Source organism: Mus pahari, chromosome 3 (assembly GCF_900095145.1).
Source record: "Mus pahari chromosome 3, PAHARI_EIJ_v1.1, whole genome shotgun sequence".
Lineage (NCBI taxonomy): Eukaryota > Metazoa > Chordata > Mammalia > Rodentia > Muridae > Mus > Mus pahari.
This window is the reverse complement of record NC_034592.1, coordinates 106,042,650-106,065,001: the sequence shown is the minus strand read 5'-3', so window position 1 is coordinate 106,065,001 and position 22,352 is coordinate 106,042,650. Positions and strand designations below refer to the sequence as shown.

General features: G+C 38.2%; 1 protein-coding gene across 1 annotated transcript; it reads left to right on the top strand.

The window, feature by feature from the left end:
• The first annotated feature begins 79 nt into the window (after window positions 1–79).
• On the top strand, window positions 80–20,904 carry Slc30a4 (solute carrier family 30 member 4). The gene is made up of 7 exons (XM_021194216.1): window positions 80–720; window positions 8,281–8,427; window positions 12,591–12,744; window positions 14,105–14,309; window positions 14,922–15,027; window positions 15,999–16,133; window positions 16,796–20,904. The coding sequence occupies exons 1-7, from the start codon at window positions 330–332 to the stop codon at window positions 16,948–16,950; spliced, it is 1,293 nt and encodes a 430-aa protein (XP_021049875.1). The 5' UTR covers window positions 80–329; the 3' UTR covers window positions 16,951–20,904.
• Window positions 20,905–22,352: the final 1,448 nt, after the last annotated feature.

The following is a 22,352-nucleotide window of genomic DNA, read 5'->3' as shown; positions in this document are numbered from 1 at the left end:
GGCCGGAGGAGGCCGGGCCTGTCAGACCCCGCGGCCGGCCTCCCAGCGGCGCGAGGCGGGCGGGCGGGCGGGCGGGCGCAGCGGCTTGGGCTCGGCCTCGGTCCCTGGCCCGGGTCGCAGCAGCGCGAGCCTCCGGGCGGGGATGCGCGGCGGCGGCGGCGGCGGCCCGCAGGTAGCCGAGCGCCGCCGAGTCCGGAGCTGGCGCGCGGCCGGGGCGCGGCGACAGGAGCGGGGTCTCGTTCTCCTCACGATGGGCAGGGACGCGCCGCGCTGCCCTGAGGAGCCCGAGCGCCGGTGAAGGCGGAGTCGCCGGCCGCCCCTCCGCTGCCATGGCCGGCCCCGGCGCGTGGAAGCGCCTCAAATCCCTGCTGAGGAAAGACGACGCGCCGCTGTTCTTAAATGACACCAGCGCCTTCGACTTCTCGGACGAGGTGAGCGACGAGGGGCTTTCGCGCTTTAATAAACTTCGAGTCGTGGTGGCCGACGATGACTCGGAAGCCCCGGAAAGGCCTGCGAACGGGGCGCACCCGGCCCTCCAGGCCGACGATGACTCCTTATTGGACCAGGACTTACCTTTGACCAACAGTCAGCTGAGTTTGAAGATGGACCCCTGTGACAACTGCAGCAAGCGGCGCGAGTTGCTGAAGCAGAGGAAGGTGAAGACCAGACTGACCATCGCGGCCGTCCTCTACTTGCTTTTCATGATCGGAGAGCTTGTAGGTGAGTTGTGTCGCCGACTCGTTTTCCTTTGACTTGGTCCAGCTGTCAGCTACGCCGGGAGTTGAGGTGGAAACTTTTGCTTTCGGGAAGTTGGCTGAGTATCTAGACTTTCGTGGGTCCCATAGGAGAGGGACACGGGATTCCAAAGTGCGGGTCCCGCGAGCGCCCACTGAGAGCTTGCAGGTATATCTTGTAACCCCCCCTTAAACAGCGTGACATTTACTGCAGGGTTTAGGGTGTTATCTTGACTGTATATCACGTAACTTCTCCTTTTACAGATTCTGATAAAATGCCAGGTTTATCTTCCAACGTCCAAAATAATTCTGACATGGATTAGAATCAGAATTTTATAGTATTGAGGGATGTTACTGAACACCATTCTATTTTCACACACAGGAGTTCTGAAGGGATTAGATTATGAGGAATCTTATTGGGGAAAGAGAGAGCCATCTACAGTACCAGACTTTTCTTTCTTTCTACATTTTGGTTATTTGATGCTTATTTATGCCGCTTCCTTTTGAGCTTATAGCCAAGGGCTTTACAAAACTCTATACAGCCAACTAACTAAAAGTTCATTATTAAAAGGAGTATCTACAGTGAACTAGAGGTCTCCCCGGCAGCTGCAGGAGCTAGGTTTTCTTTCTCATTTTTTAACTGATTTCAGATAATAATTTCTTACTCTAAGGTTCTTGCTTTACACCTTATTTTTACTGTCACATTAGTTTATAGTCGTCCCTTGATATCCAAAGTGGGTTGCTTCCAGGAGTCCCCTCTAGAACCTGAATCTCAGGTTGCCTCATCCAGTGATGCCTTATGTAAAGGTCCCTTACGTAAAACGAGCAGTTATTTGCATATAACCTACATATATGTCCTTCTGTACTTTAATCATTTGGAAATCACTTTGACTACAAAATACAAATTTGATGCTGTCTATAAGCAGTTGTTATCCTGACTTGTTGAGAGATTGATGAGCAGAACAAGTTTGTGAATGGCGAATGCTGAGGCAGAGTTACTTTTTCGGATGTTTTCCATTCATGATCGATGGGATCCATGGATGTAGTTCTCACATAGAGAACACACTGCCGACTCCTCGGTGGCAGTTTCTGAAGTGGCATTAACAGAGGAGACGGTTCTCTCACGTTATCTCTTATGATGAGTCATAACAAGAAGAGACCTGGCGGCCCAGATTTAAAATGTTGTGTGTAAAAGACTCTTGTACATTCTCTGCCTGATGTCCCATCATTCTTCCTCAGTGTGAACTCAGCTGTACTGGTTATGGTCCTTTTCTCAGGGCTCCCCCTCTCTTGCCCTAAGGCTTTCGTAAATAAGAGCAGATTCCTCAAGGGTTTTCAAACTCCTGTTGACTATGTAATAAGAAATAGACTGTGGTAAAAATACTACATATGTAGTCATAGGTATGTACATATCTGCATATACAAGTATAAATATATGCATAGCAAACACAAATTGTATATGCTATATTTTAATGTCTTCAGTTATCTCTCAGCCCACTAGTAGACTATATGTGGCACATCACCCATCTTCCAGCTTGTTCAAAAATATTTAGTTTTAATTATGTGTTTGTGTGGGGAGGGTGTGGGTCATTGGAGGGTGGGTGTGTGCTGGTGAGTGAGTTCAGTGCCTAGAGGCATCAGATCCCCTAGAGCTGAAGCTTCAGGTGAGTGTGAACTTCCTGGTATGGGGGCTGGGAACCAGAACAAGAGTAGCAAGTTCTCCTAACCTCTGAGCCTCTCTAGCCTCTGGCCTGAGCTTTTATATTCCTGCCTTTTCCCACATTGTCCCTTGGCTGCTTGTTAGTCATACTTCATTTCAAAAGATGTCTCTGAAAGACTTGTTTTTGACTGTTGGGATAAACCTCTGCATCTTATTTTCCCCACTTGAACTCTATTTACACGTCTTTTATTATTTTAATTTTTTATTTTTCTTGATTTTTCGAGACAGGGTTTCTCTGTGTAGCCCTGGCTGTCCTGGAACTCACTCTNCCTGCCTCTGCCTCCCAAGTGCTGGGATTAAAGGCATGCGCCACCATGCCCGGCTATTATTTTAATTTTTGACTAAAATATAAACTGACATCCTAATACCTAAAACAGTAAATGATACAAATTAGACATAGTAAATGAGCTTTTGTTGAATTTTTAATTGCATTTTAAAAATTTGTCAATATTTTACACTTGCTTATAATGAATTTTAATCATTTTACACACCCCCTCTCTCACATCCCTGCTCCCTTTCACACTGGAACCCTTCTTCCCAGCAAGGCTCACACTTTCCTGTCTTTTTGGGTATGTGACCCACTCACTGACTTTAATTGGGACAGTTTGTGTGAGCATTGAGAATAAATGAGTTATGAAGCATGGGAAACTTACCAGTGAGTACACCACTGAAGAGAGTGATAACCTTCTCCCCAGAAACCATTGGCTGTCAGTAGTCCCTCAGGGAGAGGTGCAGCCCTATAAAGCTTCTCTCTTCCTGGTTGAAATGTTGACAGGGCCAAACCTGTTGCAGGTCTTGATCAGGTAACCACGGTGGCACCGGAGTCCATGGGTGTGACAGCTATGTCATATACAGAAGACATCTTTTTGTGACAGATCTCTCCATCCTCCAGCTCTGAACTTTTTTCAGCCCCCTCTTCCACATGTTTTCTGAGCCTCAGAGAAGGTGGTATAGAGGTTCTATTTAGGGAATTCTTCTGTTGGAGAATTATAAATGTGTAATATAAAATGCAAAGATGATAAGCTGCAGTCAGAACATGATCTCATGACTTCAGCAGACTAAGATCTAGGGACTTCTCAAACTCAACACAATGAAAATACTCACCATTCAGACATTTTGAAGTTGATATTGAGTATTTGAAGTTAGTCACATTAATCATAACTTTCTCCCTTGAAATTAATTTAGATGTAATTTCATTTAAGTAAAAGTTAATATTTAATTATCCTGACTTCTCATTTCCAGAGGCTCTTTCTCAATAAAAGTTTTTCAAAAACCACAATAGGTGTTTCCTTTCCAATACTGACTTAATATCCAAATATAGAATCTTTCATTAAATAATGCAGAAATGATAGGAACTGTAGTGCTCAGAATAATACCTAGAATTAGACTGGATCTAGTAAAGTGCTTATTAAAGTGTATCTAAGAACTTAGAAATAAATCATCTTATGTAGGAAGTATGGACCAATAAAAAATAAAATCATTGAGAGATTTCAGAGAAGAGACTTGATTTTGGATCTTGGTTTACCTCTGACTCACTCCTGACATTGAACAGTGTCTGTCCTTTCCTCCTTTCCCTTCAGTAGGTCTCCTTTGAGTACCTACATGTTAATTTGTATGCACTGTCCTACATGGTCTAAATATCTAATAGAGAACAAAACTGTTATTATCTGAAGTTTTTTTTAGCTAATATAGAAGGAAAACATTACATGGCATTACAAGTCATTACATCTTAAATTCAGATACTCTTAAGCTCTGTGAAGAAAAGAATAGGCATACTAACCAGTGGGATATCATTTTTGCATGAGATAGAACATTTAAAAGCAACAAAAAAGATATTAGGAATCATCCAAGCAAGGAAAACAGTACAACAAAGGTCTGAGTTCTTTTAAGAAACTAAAAGACCAGTGTGACTGGAGTGTGGTTGGCATAAAGGAAAGAGGCAGGTGGACCAGATAAACAAGTCCTGAGAGACTACACTGAATGAGTGCAGTTTTTGTTCTAATTCAGTGGAAGCCAGTGGAGGGCTCTAAGTAGGAGAGTTACTTCTTAAAAGATCATCATGGATGTTCTGTGAAGAAAGGAATGGAGGTACAAGGATCAGAGCAGACTTGTAGAGCTCCTGGCTAGAAACAAACCAGAATAAGTACAGAAAAGCGTCCTGGAGTATGAACAGAACTGTCACATTTGGACATGGGGCTTGAGGAGAGAGCAGGTCAGGGATGAGCCTGAGTTTCTCTCTAACCAGATAGATACATAAGGATACATCATTTTGAAGAGGAAAGAGGACGCAGAGCAAGATTTGGGTATGGACTCAAAGATTGCTTTAAACATGTTCATTTGCATGCTTATGAAGACTAGTCAAGTGGGGATGTCTGGTGAGCTAGTAAATATGAACCTGGGCTTTAGAAGATATGCCAGCATAGTAGATGATGCCTCCAAATTAGGCAAAATAACCTGAGAACTCACATCTTGAGGAACTTCAAATTTAGGAAGTCAAACAGAGGTGAACAGGTGTTCCAAAATCCAAGGACATAAACTACATCGGCCCCCCCTCTACCATCGATGTCCCTTTCTACAGTTTTAATAGATTACAACAGCCATATCCAAAGTTATTAAATGGAAAACTCAAGAACTAAACAACCCATGTTTAAATTGCTCACTGCTGTAGGTATTATAATGGAATCTCAGAGTCCTGCCCCATCCTGCTCAGGATATGAATCATCTCTTTGTGTAATGTGTCCACATGTAACTTTTATTGTGGTGTATTGTTACAGCCATTCTATTTTATTACTAGTTATTATGTTACTTTCTTACTGTGCCTAACAAATAATCTAAACTTTACCTTAGGCTTGAACATATATTACATATTTATGTATATAATGTATATAGTGTACATATGTATATATCATTATACATATATATTATACATGTATACAACTAAATGTATATATAATATTACATAAATATATACATATATTATAATATCTATATATGCTTAGATAGATAGATAGATAGATAGATAGATAGATAGATAGATAGATATAATATATGCACATTACTTGGTAGTGCCTAAGGTTCCAGGTTCCTAGTGAGGATCTTAGAATACATGCTTCAGAATAGGGTGAGGAGGACTACTATATTTCACATTGGAAATAAGAGAACTTTTTAGATGAAAACTAAGATATCCTTTGGACTTGTTAACAAAAAAATGCCATATTTTACATGTTTTCATTGGAACTAAAAACATAAAGATATACAGACTGACTTTTAGGTCGAGAAGTGGTGTATTTAATTTTGCCCTATCTCAAAGTATCTCTTAACCTGCATTTCTGGGATTTGGCTTGCTAGAGAAGGCAAACCCTCCTCACACAGATGGGGAAAACTAAAGGGAACAAAACAGCAAAAGTCTTGGAAATTGAAAAAGAAACAGAGTAACTAGCTTACTACACTCAAAAGTCAGCACCTCAGCTGAGAACCAACTCAGGCCCCACCACAATAGTGGTCCTCGAGTTTTTGCTGTGCATCACAGCCATTAGAGAACCCAAAGTCCCAACCTCAGAAGGTCTAATAATGGAGGTTTGGGATAAGCCAGAGTATGTATTCATGTATAGAATTTAAGACAGTCTTGCTACTGTGTAACCCTGGCTGGCCTGGAACTCAGTATGTAAACCAGGCTGGTCTCATACTCAATGAAATGTATCTGCCTCTACCTCCTAAGTGCTGCTATTAAAGGCATGCTCCACCATGCCTGGCTAGCATTTACATTTTTATTAGATCCCAGGGGATGCTAATGCTAACCCCTCAGGACCCACGCATAAGACAACTGTACTATAGAGCATCCTAAGCAGGCCATACTCAGCTGTGCCAGGTACCTCTGGAATTATGTATGTACCAAGAAGGCTAAACTAAGGAAAGCTAATTAAAACCCTGTTTTAAAAACCAGTTATAGCCGGGCGTGGTGGTGCATGCCTTTAATCCCAGCACTTGGGAGGCAGAGGCAGGCGGNTTTCTGAGTTCGAGGCCAGCCTGGTCTACAAAGTGAGTTCCAGGATAGCCAGGGCTATACAGAGAAACCCTGCCTCAAAAACCAACCAAACAAACAAAAAACAGTTATAATCATATATTCTGTATTTTCAGAGATAAGATCACATATCTAGAAAAGAACAGGTTGTTCTACAAAAGAAATTCAGGGTAAAGGAAAATATAAGAACCCGTTGAACAATAAAAACCTAAAAGGCACTTGAAAACAAGAAAAGAAAACTTATAGAAAAGTTAGAAAATAAGGAACAGTCATGGCAATTCATGCCTTATATCAGTGTTTGGGAGACAGAGGCAGGCAGATCTCAGTTCAAGGCCACCTTGTCTCCATAGTGAGTTCCAGGCCGGCCAGAGCTACATAGTGAGACACTGTCTCAATCAATCAATCAATCATCAATCAATAATAGAAAATGAATTAAAATACTTTCCCAGAATTAAGTAAAATTACTAATAGGAGAAAAAAGGAAATGTACTGTGTCCATACATACATACACTTGTGTGGTTGTCTCCCACTAATGGGGATATAATTCAAGATCCCTAGTAGATGCCTGAAATCACAGATTGTACCAGACCCTAATACATATTGTCTTTTGTTGCCATAACTGAATATCACAGACTAAGTAATTTATAAAGCAGAAAAGTTTATTCACCTTGTGTTTCTGAAGACTGGAAAATTCAAGATCAAAAGGCTGCATTTGTTGAGGTCCTTTTTATCATCTCAAAGCAGTCCTGAGGGTTACACGATAAGGAAAATGTTCCTCATTCAGATCTCTTCTTCCTCTAAAGCCATAGTCTTATTGAAATGAGGCTCTGCCCTTAAGAGTCTCATTTAACATTATCATCCAGTCATCAGTTTAAAGTTCCAACTTCTTAATACCTCATAATAAAGATGAAACATCAACATGAGTTGTGGTGGACACATTCAATGTCTAACACACACACACACATGCACCATACTTATTCCTATACCATCAATTACACCATATTTTCCTTTTTTTACTCTTTTCAGAGATTATTATCTATATAACTATAAGCTAAACTAATTTTTACTCTTTGGGTTGTGCTAGTATGAACTTTATAGAATTCTTCTATGTCATTTGATGTTCAACCCTTCCTGAATAACAGAAAGCATATCTTCTTTCTGCTTTGTTGTGGTATTTAGATACCGTAGCTATTAACTCACTGTATTCGTAGAATTAATAAGTTGAGCAAAAGTTCCCATCCTGCTTTTATTTTTACTGCCAATTTAATGGGTAACTTTATGAAGTATAATGAACACTGAAGACCCTGTTAATAGAAATGGGGTTTTCATCAGAAATTTGAGCAGTGGTCCTTCCATAACTACAGATTCCATGTCCACAGGTGCTACACATATGTTTCAGCTGGAAAATACTTGAAATATATGTCTGTATAGAATATATATAGGCTTGTTTTCTTGTAGTAATCCCCTAAATAATGCAGTATAATAACTACATTGTATTAGATGGTATCAGTAACCTAGAACTAATATAAACTATGTATAGGTTTATATGTACAAGCTGTATACAAATACACCATATTATATAAGATTTTGAACATGCACAGATTTTGATACCTAAAGGGGTTTCTGGAACAATCCTCATATAAGTTGAAGGATATGACATCTATACTCTTTTGCATGAAACTTTAGAATACTTTGATTTAGTTGTATCAGGATAGAAATTTAGTTCAGTTATGTTTTGCAGAATGTTAACATTTTGAGTTTGATGGCTTCCTTTTTTTAGTTACCCTTCCTTCCCTTTTTCCCAGGTGGATACATGGCAAATAGCTTAGCAATTATGACAGATGCACTCCATATGCTAACTGACCTAAGTGCCATCATACTCACTCTGCTTGCTTTGTGGCTGTCCTCAAAGTCACCAACCAGAAGATTCACCTTTGGATTTCATCGCCTAGGTAGGTAACTTGTTTATTTTGGCTTATAATATTTTCATGTAAAGCCATAATAAACTATGACCCCAATTAGCTGAAATATTTAAAGTGATAATGGGTTTGAACAAAGCAAATGAAAATGAGACTTATCCAAAAAGCTATCATCTGTGGAACATACTGCTATGCCTCCTTAAGTAGTTTGTACAGAATTATGAATATGCCATTATAAAGAGGCTTACTTTCCAGTTTACTGAACTGAGCAAAACTGATTAGGTGACTCACTAATAAGCATTTGCTGCTTGTTTTTACTTTAAAATTTTCAACTGAAGCCCATATTAAACATTTTCATCATATGTCCAACATATGCTATATGACTGACTTTGCACTGAATCAATGTTATTCAGCAAGGGTTTAAAAAAGTCTATATTATTACCTACAGAGCTCTGATTCTTACTGTTGCTGTGGTTTTAAACCTACTTACTCTAAAAATACATAAAATTACTATTTGAACTATTACATGACAGACCATATCCATAGATATTTTCATAGAACCTCCAAATTAAGAATTTTCTGGTTTGAAAAATTCAGCATGTAATAGTGCACATTAAAGAATTGAGATAAAAATAATATTCTTTGGCTTTCTTGAATAAAAACTGAACACTGGCTATTGCCTTGAGAATCTACTAAGAAAGCAGAAAATAGAGCTAGAGTTATTAGGCACTTTATCAATGAACCAAGTCAAACACTATCTCTAGTAGTGTTTCTATCAGCATGGTTTCATCGCAGTTGTCACGTTCAGTTGTGTAGGTGTTTCCTGTCTGCTCTTAGAGATAACATTTTCTGGGGCTGGAGAGATGTCTCAAGAGCACATACTACTCTTTTTAAATTTTATTTTTAAATAACACTTTTCTTTGATTTTTATACTTAACTATTTTTACTTTATGTTTATAGGCATTTTGTCTGCATGTATGTCTGCACCACTTATATGCCTGGTACCCAGGGAGGCCAGAGAGGGTATCAGATCCTCTGGAACTGGAGTTATAAACTGTTATGGGCCTCTGTGTGGGTACTGGAAATTGAACCTGGCTCCCTTAGAAGGAGCAATCTGTTCTCTTAATTCCTGTGCCATCACTCCAACCTTATCCCTATCTGTATGGCTCTTACAGAAGAATTTAGTCCCCAGCACCCACAAAGGCAGCTAACAGCTGCCTCTAGTCTTAGCAATCATCTGCACTCACATGCATACACACACACACACACACACACACACACACACGCACGCACGCACACACACACAAAATTAGGATTTATTGATTGTAGCCTTTTAATTGGTGTTTTTCAAACAAACACCTATGAAAGGCAGTAAAGAAACCAATAACTTGATTCAAATCCTGGCTGTCTCACTTCCTAAGAATCTGACTTTATTTAAGCTCTGTAACATCTTCATGCTTGTTAAGGATGCTACAATAGTGTCTCCCACATAAAGTTATTAAGGGCAGTAAGTGAATTACTATTTGGAAAGCATTCAGGACAGTGGCCAGCACTTTAATAAGGATCTTCATTCTTTATTAATCCACTTCACTCATTCTCTGAAAAATATTAAAATGAACTCAAGGCTTCTTTTTTTTTTTCAAGGCTTCTTAGTAGCATGTATGTATGCATACAGAAAGGCCAGTATAAATTCTTTGGAATATCCAGTCTTGAAAATGTTTGACTAATTTTTATCATTATTTGTTAATAGTCTACATTCTATGGTACAACAGAATTTGTACTTCTTAGGAGAAAAGAAATGCTGAAGGCCAGGTGAGCAGGAGAGCGCATAACCCTCTTCTCTTAGGGCTGTCACCACAGTCTCTTCAGTAGCTTCATGTATAGCTGGGGACGGTGTGAAATCATTCTGATTTTTCTTTATTTACAGTACATTACAACAGGAGCAGGTTAATGTGGGGAGAGAGAAAGAAAGAACTAAAGCCTTATGTGTTGTATTTAAGTGTCTGGACTTATTTGATTATGGGCATGCCACTTTACTCTGAGAGCTAATAATACAGGATTTAATTAACCCACAATGAAAGAGATCCCACAAATCTTTAGGAGGAGAAAGATTCTCTTCTAAGGGAGCATGTCATTCTGAAGACAGCAGCTCCCGTCCTGCTTCATCCTTTCTGCCTTTCTTTGTATAGATTATCTTTATAATTGGCTTTTTTTTTTTAAGATTTATTTATTTGGGCTGGTGAGATGGCTCAGTAGGTAAGAGCACCCGACTGCTCTTCCAAAGGTCCTGAGTTCAAATCCCAGCAACCACATGGTGGCTCACAACCATCCTTAACAAGATCTGGCGCCCTCTTCTGGAGTGTCAGAAGACAGCTACAGTGTACTTACATAAAATAAATAAATAAATCTTTTTTTTTTTTTTAAGATTTATTTATTTATTATATTTTTAAGTACACTGTAGCTGACTTCAGACACTCCAGAAGAGGGCATCAGATCTTGTTACGGATGGTTGTGAGCCACCATGTGGTTGCTGGGATTTGAGCTCCGGACCTTTGGAAGAGCAGTCGGGTGCTCTTACCTGCTGAGCCATCTCACCAGCCCATAATTGGCTTTTTTATGTGAAGTTTCTTCCAGATCTTCAGGGACTATACTGATGTAAAGACTATACTAAGCAGTACTGTTTGTGGTTAGGATAGAAAGCAGTGTTTATGATGTGATCATTTAAATCCTCAGCCTGTGTTAATGGCAAGATGATAGCACAGGTATTGCTCATAATGTGTGCTGAGCAGAGATCATGGTCAGAACCAACTAGATGTCTTGGGCAAGATTTGGCTACAACTAATTCTGTGTAGTTTGTTGCTTTATCCACTGATACTAGAGAAACAGAAAACATTTCATTCATATAAGCATCAAAAATAATACTAATAAACTTTCTACCTAGTTGTGATTCATTTTAACAGCTTTTGTCATACAGATCTTTCACAGCTTTCTCCTACCTATATCAAAAGCTGTGCTTTTTATTATTCACATCTTAATGCAAATTTAATCATATCACATGACCTTTTACTGGAAAAGAATTAAGCTCTAAAACTTGCTAGAAATGTGAGTTTAAGTTGAGGCATAAAGATGGCATGACTGTAAGTCAGCATGACCATAGTTGGCAGTGTAGTATGGTGTAGGGAGCGATGAGAAAGCAGGAGTAGGAGAAACAATTTGTAATAAATGAGAGGAAACCCAAAGATAGACTCTGGACCATAGGCTGATGGAAATCCCTATAACATCAGCTTGAGTGCAGTTGGACTCTGGCTGAGATAAATACAAATACTAATTCAGAAGGCCTAGGTAAATCCAACACACCCCACTATTTTCTTCCTATTTTCTATTGGAAGAAGGCAGGAAAGAGTGGAAAAGAAAGTGGAAGAGAAGATATCTCTGTGTTCATCATATTTTTATAGATCTCCGGAACATGCCCTAGATGTTTGCTTAGTTCTTTCTGACAATGGAAAGATAATTGCCTTGTAACTTTAGTGGAATATACTTATTATTGGCATTATAGCATTAGCAAAGCAAATACTTACATTAGACCAGTAACTTATGCAACACCCACAAACACATACATGCTTCTGTTGTGAATGGTCTACGTTGTTAAGACAACAGTTATTCATTGACTGAATGAGTACCCATTAGTTACTAATGAATGAGTGAATAAGGATGTCGAGATATGGTGACTCTTGTGCGCACATAGACACAAATACAGTCACAAATTATAGTAAATGCTATAAAGAGAAAGAAAAAGACACTGTGTCAGAGAATAACAAAGGATCTAGAATTTTCACATAATCTTTGAAATAATAATAATAATAATCTTTCATGCCAAGTACAATAACTTTGATATTTTATAGTATAGCAAACTTTGATAATCTTGTATGATTTATGCCATTTAAATTTTCTTTTTCTGTATCAGTTTTACCTTGTGAATGGAGATACGAATAGAGAGAGGATGGGGATGAATTAGTTAAGGATCTAAATCATTCAAGCTGCTAAATACTTTAAGAAAAATGTTGTATGACAAAAATAACAGTGCTTTTTCCTCTGTAGAGGAAAGAAAATGTAAGTAAAAGACTGAACAATGTCTAGTTGGTATGAAGTGTAACAGTTGTGCTAAAGATGCCTGCATTTTCTGTCTTCCCTTGTAGAGGTTTTGTCGGCCATGATCAGTGTAATGCTGGTGTATGTACTTATGGGATTCCTCTTATATGAGGCTGTGCAGAGAACGATCCATATGAACTATGAAATAAATGGCGATGTCATGCTCATCACTGCAGCTGTTGGAGTTGCAGTTAATGTAATGTAAGCACAATATTTTTTCACATACTATGAGCCAAAAGATTATTGTGCATGCATGTATTCAGACTATAGAATATTTTCATATTTAAAAATATAGTCAGTCAGATTTACTTAGAAGTATAATAAAATGGAGCGTTATAAACTTGTTAGTTTGCCCACGTGTCTCAGAGTTTAACACTAAAGAATTTAAGTAGAACCAAGTATGTTATTTAATATTTAATACTTTTATGTTAGCTACATTTTAAGGGAGTTTTGTATTTATTTTATTTGTGTGTGAGTGGTCACATGCCTGTTACAGTGTACACATGGAAGTCAGAGAACAATATACAGGAATCATTTCTCTTCTTTGACCATGTGGGTTCCAGGAATCAATCTCACATTGTCAGACTTAGCAATAAACACCTTTACCTGCTGAACTGTCTCACCAGTCTGTCAGCTAGTTTTTAAAATCATTTTTTCCTCCTCAAAACTACTGAACTATGTTTCATTCTTAATCATTTAGAGCAGAAGTTAGCAGACTTTCTATAAAGAACAGATGGGTTGTGGTAGAGCTTAGTGTGCATGAGGCCCTAGGTTGACCCCTGCACTTCCACCACAACAAAAAGGCTGGTTAGTAAGTATTTTAGGCTTTGAAAGCTACTTTGAAAGTTTCATTCGAAGTGATGGAACACTGATGTTAAGAACAAAAACAGCCAAATTCACTGTGTGAACAAATATCTATGCCTGTATTCTAATAAAACTCTTTAAAACTAGCCAAATATGGTCTAGTGGCCTTAGTTTACAAATCACTATCTAATGGCTTCTATTCAAATCTAGAATAAAAATCAGAAGTTTCTACAATTGCCTTCTTTAATAAAAGCCATGTAGCCTCCTGCCTGTCTCTTAGCACTCCCTGCTCTCCTTGTCTTAGGCACAGTGTGGTACTTTTTAAGTGCATGGAGCACATTTTCATTTCAGGCCTTTGTCTGCTGCTCTGCCTAGAATATGCAGCCACCATCTGCTCTTGACTTCTGCAAGTCACTACTCAAATGAAGTCAGAGAGAGCTCTTCTGTGCCCACCCCACCCACATACCCACTCACCTGGCCCTCATCTTACATATCTCCACAGAGTTGTATACAAAGCTGTATACAAAGCCATTTCCAAGGCATTTCACATTAACTGGCTGTGTCTCAATGTGTATTTGCTTACACCTCTGATATCCAGAACATAAGCTCCATAAACCTAAAACAATACTTGCTGTGTAACGGGTGCTTAAATCCTTATTAAATTTCTGTTCTGCACTGCTCCATTACTGTCTGAATAGAAATGAATGTTTTATCAGTAGTTTTAGAGAAATAATATGTTTTCTTTCATTTCTAACAGAATGGGGTTTCTGTTGAACCAGTCCGGTCACCACCATTCTCACGCTCATTCCCACTCCCTGCCTTCAAATTCCCCAAGCATGGTATCTAGTGGACACAACCATGGGCAGGACAGCTTGGCAGTGAGAGCTGCATTTGTACACGCCCTGGGAGATTTGGTACAAAGTGTTGGTGTGCTTATAGCTGCATACATCATACGATTCAAGGTAAAATTGTGTACTTCCTATTTCAAATTATTTAATTTGGTTATTTAAAAAGCTAGTTGTCTCTTATCAATGTACTGGACACTAATGCTTTTCTATTCATTTTTCACTGGTATAAGATTAATTGGTATAGTTACTTATTAGTAAGCACAATAGTATCACCTTGCCAGCTAATTTACCTATAGTTAGCTTTAATAGCACATTCACTATAAAACTCAGTGTTAACCCTTGTCACTGAACCATTGATAATAGGCTATACACTGAGATTCTCATCTTTGCAGCAACTTTAAATTTTAATTCAGTCCTCTTCAGTATGAGTATTTTAGTCCAGGTGATGGATACAGTTCTTTCCAGTTTCAATATCTTATGCTTCTGAGTGAAGGAGTCAGAGAAGCCACAGAAGAGAATAGACATAATGATTAAACTTCTAGAAAAAGACAAGTCATTTGAACAATCTTATGAGTAAAGATGTTTCTCAATTACAGTATCCAAGATTTAAAAATATTTTCCAATCCTGATAATGAGAAAGAACAGAGACCTGTGTCTCGTTCCACTTTATAGTGTGTTAACATCTGTCTCTGTTTAGTCACACAACTTTCATCTGTTGCCTTCTAGCCAGAATACAAGATTGCTGATCCCATCTGTACATATATATTTTCATTACTTGTGGCTTTCACAACGTTTCGCATCATATGGGACACAGTAGTGATAATACTGGAAGGTAAGCACTTATTAATACTCCACTGTGGGTTTATCTCTCCCCAGTAGAGGTTGAGTCAGAGGATGCTCTGGACAGGAGCCATGTCTTGGATTTCACTGATACTCTCTTGTGCATAGCAAACAAGAAGCAGTGCAATCACGCACTTAACCCTTTAGCAGGTAAAGCAGTCGGGTGAGCTAGGATATTTATAGACATGAAAATGTTTGACAGCCAGTGTCATTCCAGCTAAGAAAAGAGTGAAGCTTTTGATTCTTGGCACAGTTATAACTTTGGCTTTATTTGATTCCTTCATCTCATTTAATTTGTGTCTTTGTAATACTTTTAACATCCTTGTCTTCCTGAGAACATGAAGACAAAAGTTCTCAGCAATAGCTTATTATTATCAAATGTTTCTAAGCTGGGTATAACTGTAATCCCAGCACTTAGGACTCAAAGGAAAGTAGCTCTCTATGAGTTCAAGGTCAGCCTGATTTACATGTAGGTCCAGGCTAGCCTGGGCTACATAGTGAAACCAGGTGCTAGAGGAGAATAATTCTTTTCTATCCATTTTTTTAAGATTAAGCTAGCCGGGCATGGTGGCGCACGCCTTTAATCCCAGCACCCGGGAGGCAGAGGCAGGTAGATTTCTGAGTTCAAGGTCAGCCTAGTCTACAGAGTGAGTTCCAGGACAGCCAGGGCTACACAGAGAAACCCTGTCTCGAAAAACCAAAAAAAAAAAAAAAGATTAAGCTAAGTGTTCTAACTTGATTGCTATTCCATTTTAGTGAGAATTGACATTTTAAAAGTATGTATTGATCTCTTGTATACTTTCTATATTTTTGTAAAAATGTCTGTAATTTATCTTAAAGTGTAAACATACCTTAATTAATCTATTGGAACTGAATTTGACAAAGCCATTTGTTTTCTTTAAACGTAACTTAAAACTTTTCCTACCAAAGTAAACTTACAAATTATATATTCTAAACTAATAGGTGTACCAAGCCATTTGAATGTAGATTATATCAAAGAGTCATTGATGAAAATAGAAGACGTATATTCCGTGGAAGATTTGAATATCTGGTCTCTCACTTCTGGAAAATCCACTGCCATAGTTCACATGCAGCTAAGTATGTTGCTCATGGGGTTTGTGGGCACAGACTTCTGTCCTACGAGTCAGCATCTGAGCTGATCATATGTGTGAAGATTTTTCTGATAAGAAGACTTAGGGGAGGGAAGAGGCTCTTCAAAAGATGAATTGTAGGTGGAAGGGTAACAAGGGCTGGGAAGGCAGTTCAGTGTCAAGCACTGGCACTCCCATGTCTGAGGCCCTGTGTTTAATTCCCCAAACTCCAAATAAATAAATAAAAACATTTAAATTGGTTTACCTTTTTAAGAGATGTTACAAATTTATACTTGCCTGCATTTTAAAGATATTACATACATTTGCTATGCCATCTTTTATATAATAAAAGCCAAACTCTTATTTAAATCATTTCAGAGATTGGTGGCTTTTTAAAATCAAACTAACATATGCAGTTAGACCTTAAGGAATATAAGTCTTTAAGCAAGAGGCTTGTAATTGTTTGTAATGTCCTCTCTAGTGAGCATGGACTGGAAAGACTAAGATCATGAGAGGCTGTTCTGGCTTAGAAACTGCCTTCTGCAGAAGAAGGGCTTAGGAGGCATCAGATGAGCATGCGCTTGTAACTTGCTGCTGCTTCCTCTGTGCCTCGTCTTCTAATGTATGGCAGTGTGCAATAAATAACTGGATATTTTCTTGATATTGCAGTTCCTGGAAGTTCATCTAAATGGGAAGAAGTACAGTCCAAAGCTAAGCATTTATTACTGAACACATTTGGCATGTACAAATGCACTATTCAGCTCCAGAGTTACAGACAAGAAGTGATCAGAACTTGTGCGAATTGTCAGAGTTCCAGTACCTGAGTTCCAGGTGTATGTCCTCGAGGTCTACAGCCTTGTTTATCCTGCAGTACAGACTTGAGAGCAATAAATGTAAACCTAATGGAGACCCTGACAGCTGTGTCCATGTCAAGCACCAGTCTCCCCAGGACAGACTCTGCTCTGATATTTGCATGATTTTAAGACAAAGAACTTCCAAAGTACTGTTTACAGAATGAGCTGTAACTCTGCAGATACCTCATTAGAAGACAATCCAAGACCATACTTCATTAATTTGACAGAGTATGCAACATGTACAAGAAGACTCAGAATTCAGTATTTGCATCTAATAACAACTTTTTTCAGGCCTTTTATATGAAGTCAGTGCTAGCAAACTCAGTGTTGAACTATTTGGGATTTTTGTCTCTGTGTAATCTTGGCATCCAGTTTCTGGAATTGTGTTCTCTTTTTATAAAAATTAGCCCTCAACAGATTTCAGAAAATAATTAAATTCAGAAAATGGAATAAGCATGTATTCCTAAGTGTTTCAGAACTGTTTTATTTCACATATAACTTATAAGCAAATTTTCCAGATAGTACTGGGTTTTAAATCTCAATATTTTTGATTATTTGTAATCTTGTCAGAAATATTCACATAATGTGGAAAACTTGTCCTTAAGTTATTTAGGAAAACTTTAATATAATTATAAATGGCAGAAATTAGATTTAACCTCAAATTACCTTACCATATAATGATCTAAAGCAGAGAAGCAAGTGATGGTCTGTAGAGTTTTGGATTCTATCTTCCGGAAAATCACTTCTGTGCTTTATGTAGAATTGTCTTAGGACAGTGAGAGACAACAATGTTTCAGCAGTTATCCACTGTCTTTTAGAACTGCCAACATTTGTTAGTAACAGTTTGCATAGCACCTTGTTCTCATCTATACATCTTTCCGAGTACCTATAGAAGCTAAGGCTGAGGTTATTAATGCTTACCATTTAAAGGGCCTTTATTACTCCAGAGAAAATTTCTCTTATGATACAGGCTGTTCTCTATGGGTTGCAGAACTACAATCTTGAAGTTTTACAATAATGTCATAGTAGAAAGATACAGAGGCGTTGGGTGGAGAAAACTCTTTGAGAAAACACAAGGTAAAAGGTTTTGTTTGTTTTGGCTTGTTTTGGCTTGTTTTGTTTTGTTTGGCCATGTATGTGCACAGAAAAACTGAAATAAGGATGGACACTAAACTTGTGTCTGAGGAAGCAACATAAATATTTCCAAGCTCAAGGGAAGGCAATTGGCAGCAGTTGTGTTAAAGAGAAAGTCATGAATATTCATGATTCATTCCCAGCAGTTGCTTTGAGATGAGCTCATTTCAACCTAGCACTTTGTATGGCTCTTGTCTCCTCGGAGAGTCAGAGTGGAGTAACTCTGTCCCAAACAGATTGTGAATACAAATCCAAATGGTGTGTACATGAAGAGTGGGAAGTTGAGACTTTCCCTGTGTTTAAAAGTAATAAGAAAACCTGGGTTTACCCAAAAGGTTGTTGGGAATTGATAGGATCAAAACACAGCTGATGTTTCTCCATAAAACTCAATGGGTATTTGTTTAATTCAAAGTTTATTTTGAAAAAAAACAAAAAGTTTACTTTGTTGAATTTTTATTGTAAGTCCATTTAAAATTATAAATGCTTGAACTTCAAATTTTCTTAGAATATAAACTAAATAAAACAGTGATTAGCATATGAGTACATTACAGGCATTTAAGTGGCTGCCTGGGCATTTGTGGCCTTTAGATATCTAGGGGGAAAAGGAAAATGTGCATTTTATTCTTGACATTTTGACACATCAGTTGAGCTCATTTCTTGTAAACATCCTTTTACCATAATGTGGGCATATCTGGATTTTCATAATGACTTAGTCCTTAAGATATTTGGTAAAACAGCCTAAAAATCCATTTGAATATTGAAAAAGTTTTCATTAAAAAAAAAAAAAAAACAGAAACACTGACAACTTCTGTAAGTCTTAACTATCATATTCATGTAACGTGGGAGTACCTGTAATCTCCGCACTTAACTTTTGCAGCAGGAGCTAGACTTTGTGCTTCATGGGTCCACAAGATGGAGAGCTGGTAGATTTTTTACTTGTTTAGCTCGTCAGAACCCATAGAGGAAGGACATTAAGTCAGCAGTTAGATCAGGGACTACACAGCTGTAAGATTTGACCTGTCTTTCTCCTTTTGAGACATAGAGCACTGTGGTACAACCTCTCAGTTAATGTGAGAACTCTTTGTCCTGCAAAAAAGCAGGATCTGAATTGGGGAGATGCGGTGCTAATCTTGCACTGGGAAACATCAGGACATAAAAACTTGGCAATTCTCCACTGCGCTGTATTCTAAGGAGTATGTTCAGGTAATTAGTTACTGTAGACATTAACCTGTATTTCACAACTTGGGCCCAATGCAGTCTTTTGTTTTAGGAAGACTTTGATTAACAATCTTGCTGTCTTAAGGAGCATACCAAGAATGCAGTTGAGTAATACATACTAAACAGGCAGAACCAGAAGCTATTGTAGTTCTTAGGGGCAGCTATGTTAGCTTTCCACAGCTAAAGGTTTTCATGTGAGCACAGATTTTCACATTCACAGCTTCCATCCACATTGTTTACCAGATCACTAGATGCCTTGGTTTACAGTGTTTCTTTTCAGTTTGGGATAGAGGTTTTCATTTTCTCTATGACATTATTTCCTGAACTCTCAGTGTTCTGTCTTAAGCCCAGGTGGCCCACCTGTCAGTATTTGTCTTCAGGAGATCCTTCCCACAGTGGACACAGTCAAGAGCAGAGAGATACACAAGCATCTCTCTCATTTTTCAGAGAGAACTTTCAGCCAATACTTAGAAATACATTTCTAGGTGAGAAAGTTTTTAAACCCTCAGATCATCTCCTGTCCAGGATTTCTGCATGAGAACATGGTAGAGAATATGAGACAGAAATAGACTGAGCAGCTAATGTGAAGAACTTTGAGTTTCTCAAAATGCCAGTCAGCATTCTTAGAGATTTTGATCCTGAAGTAACTTCAGCTGTGTTTGGTTTTCTGTATTTATGGCCATTAGTTCATCAGCATGCAATGTTCTTATAGAATCTGAACTCTGCTGTTGACTACCTTGTATGTAGTAAAGTTAAAGCTACAGAATGTGTCACTACATATGATACAATTTGGTTCAATTCATCTTTGGACCACTCTTAGTTACAAATAATCAGTGACATCTCACTAGCTACTGTGCTAAGCCAGGAGAAAATCTGGTCTCTAGGTAACTGGCTTAGTATCTCTGTAGCTAGAACACCATTTGCAAACTCTTAATTCCACCTCCAGGTCTGTCTAATGGATCCTATGGGCTAGGGCTTAAGATTTGATTTTGCAGATAGGTATATTGTTTGTAATGTTAGTGGGAGCATGCAAGTAGAGAAAAAAAATGTGGGAATTCCTCAGTATTGTGTGTCTCCATTTAGGCAACCTGTCAGTAAGTTATGGTTACAAAAGGTTTGTTGGAGACCAAAAGTTGTTTTCTGATTTTTGTTAAGATTGGTGTTCATGGAGACCTTGCCAGCTAAATCCATGACAGTATCTATTTAAATAGTGCAATCAATCAAGAATACCCTGAAATAAATGCAACCCAAAGTTGAAATGTGCCAGGATCCCCCTTTTCTACCCAGGAGATATCTTATATTTGGAAAATGTCTGCCTCTCTAAATAAATATGTGATTAATAAGCCATATCACAGTTTAAGAAATTGTATATATGCCCCTCCAAAAACCAAGTATTTTGCATATGATTGATTTTAGAAAGATTTTGAAGCTGGGGTTTATCTGTGTAATGAAGACCAGATTCTTTGTATATGTACTGTATTTGTAATTTTCAAATGAAATTTCCTATATGATTATTAAAGTGTTGTTTTGCCTTGTGGTTTATTAAAAACTTAAAATGTACAGTTCCCTAAATTATTTCTATTTTCATTGATTAATTAATGGTAGAAGGCCTTAAAAACATACTGATCTTCAGTGCTCTCTTAAGTATTTAAGAAATAAGCCTTTTTAAAAAAAAATCTCCTAGATAGGATTTAATATTAAAAAAACTTTTCTCTCTTGGTGTCAGTCACTTGTAATGCCCTCCATGGACAGAAATCTGCAAAAGGAACAGAATGGACTTTATCCTGTGAATCAGGTTCAGATAATGTGATGGTCAGATTGATGAGGACTGTGGAGAACTGAACAGAATGGCCTAGCCACTCTAGTGTTTTGGGTCAGTGGTGAAAACCCTCCCTACCCAGACCTTGTCTGCAACTATTTTTGTTGTTCAAGAGCTAAAATCGGATTTTGCATCTCTAAATATTTTTAATCAGTGTAGTGTTTCATGACATGAAGATTATGTGAACTCAGCTCTGATGGCCATCATGTCCCTGGGAAAGTGTTAGCTCATCCAGCTATGTGGCTGCTCTCATGCTGCAGTAGCAGAATTGAGTAGCTGTGACAAATACTAAGCTTTTACTGTGGGAACTTTATAGGAAAAGTTTGCCCTGTCCTGGTGTAGATGGTTAAACCTTTGAAAGGCTGAAACTATGTGTGGATGTAGGAGTCCCACTTAGAAGCTGATGTACATGGGGAAACTTAAGCATTGTTCACAACCAGGTCTTTCCTTGTTTGTTTGTTTTTTTTTTCTTCATTCCCTTTTGAGGCTGGGGCAGAAATATGCAAGTAGCAATATTTCCCATCTTACCACCTATGGTATTCCACGGCTGTCTGCACAGCATATACTCACTGCAGCTGTGGTAGCATACTTCCAACAAAAAGATTACACTTCTAAATTCTCACTTGTACACTAAGTAGAATGTAGCATGCTACAAGTCTTGTGACTATAATATACATGTTTCAAGTTCAAGATTATGAAATTTAGACATCTACCAAAGATTCAGTCTTTTGAGCAGCATCCTGGTTTAACAGACTTCATGTTTTGTTTTGTTTTGTTTTGTTTTGTTTTTTACAGAAAATTACAAACTGCAAAGTTGGTCCATGGGTATTGCCCAATAGACGCCAAGATAATACTTCAGGGTAACCAAATAGCTCCATGTCTCCTGTCCTGGCAGACGTGGTTTTCAAGTGTGTGTTCTGGTTTCATTTTCAGATTCCTTTGGTTTATGGCTTACTTGCCATTTCCTGCACATTGGTTTGTGTGGGTTTGATTTGGTTTTTGTAATTTTTCATTTTAACAAATCACTGACGACAATATTGAGAAAATGCTGGCTGGGAAAGTGGCAAAACACTTGCCTACCTTCCTTAGCACCATAAAAAATAAAAAAAAATGTATGTGGGTTGGTTTTTCCCAAAAATATAGTGAGCTGTTTCTTGGTAAGAGCATATGTTTCTTTTTAAAATAGAAAAATGCCAAAAAG

Coding starts and splice junctions, on each gene's coding strand:
- Slc30a4 (XM_021194216.1), top strand. CDS start 330: ATGGCCGGCCCCGGCGCGTGGAAGCGCCTCAAATCCCTGCTGAGGAAA. Junction 12,745..14,104: donor GGAGTTGCAGTTAATGTAAT/GTAAGCACAATA, acceptor CATTTCTAACAG/AATGGGGTTTCTGTTGAACC. Junction 14,310..14,921: donor CATACATCATACGATTCAAG/GTAAAATTGTGT, acceptor GTTGCCTTCTAG/CCAGAATACAAGATTGCTGA.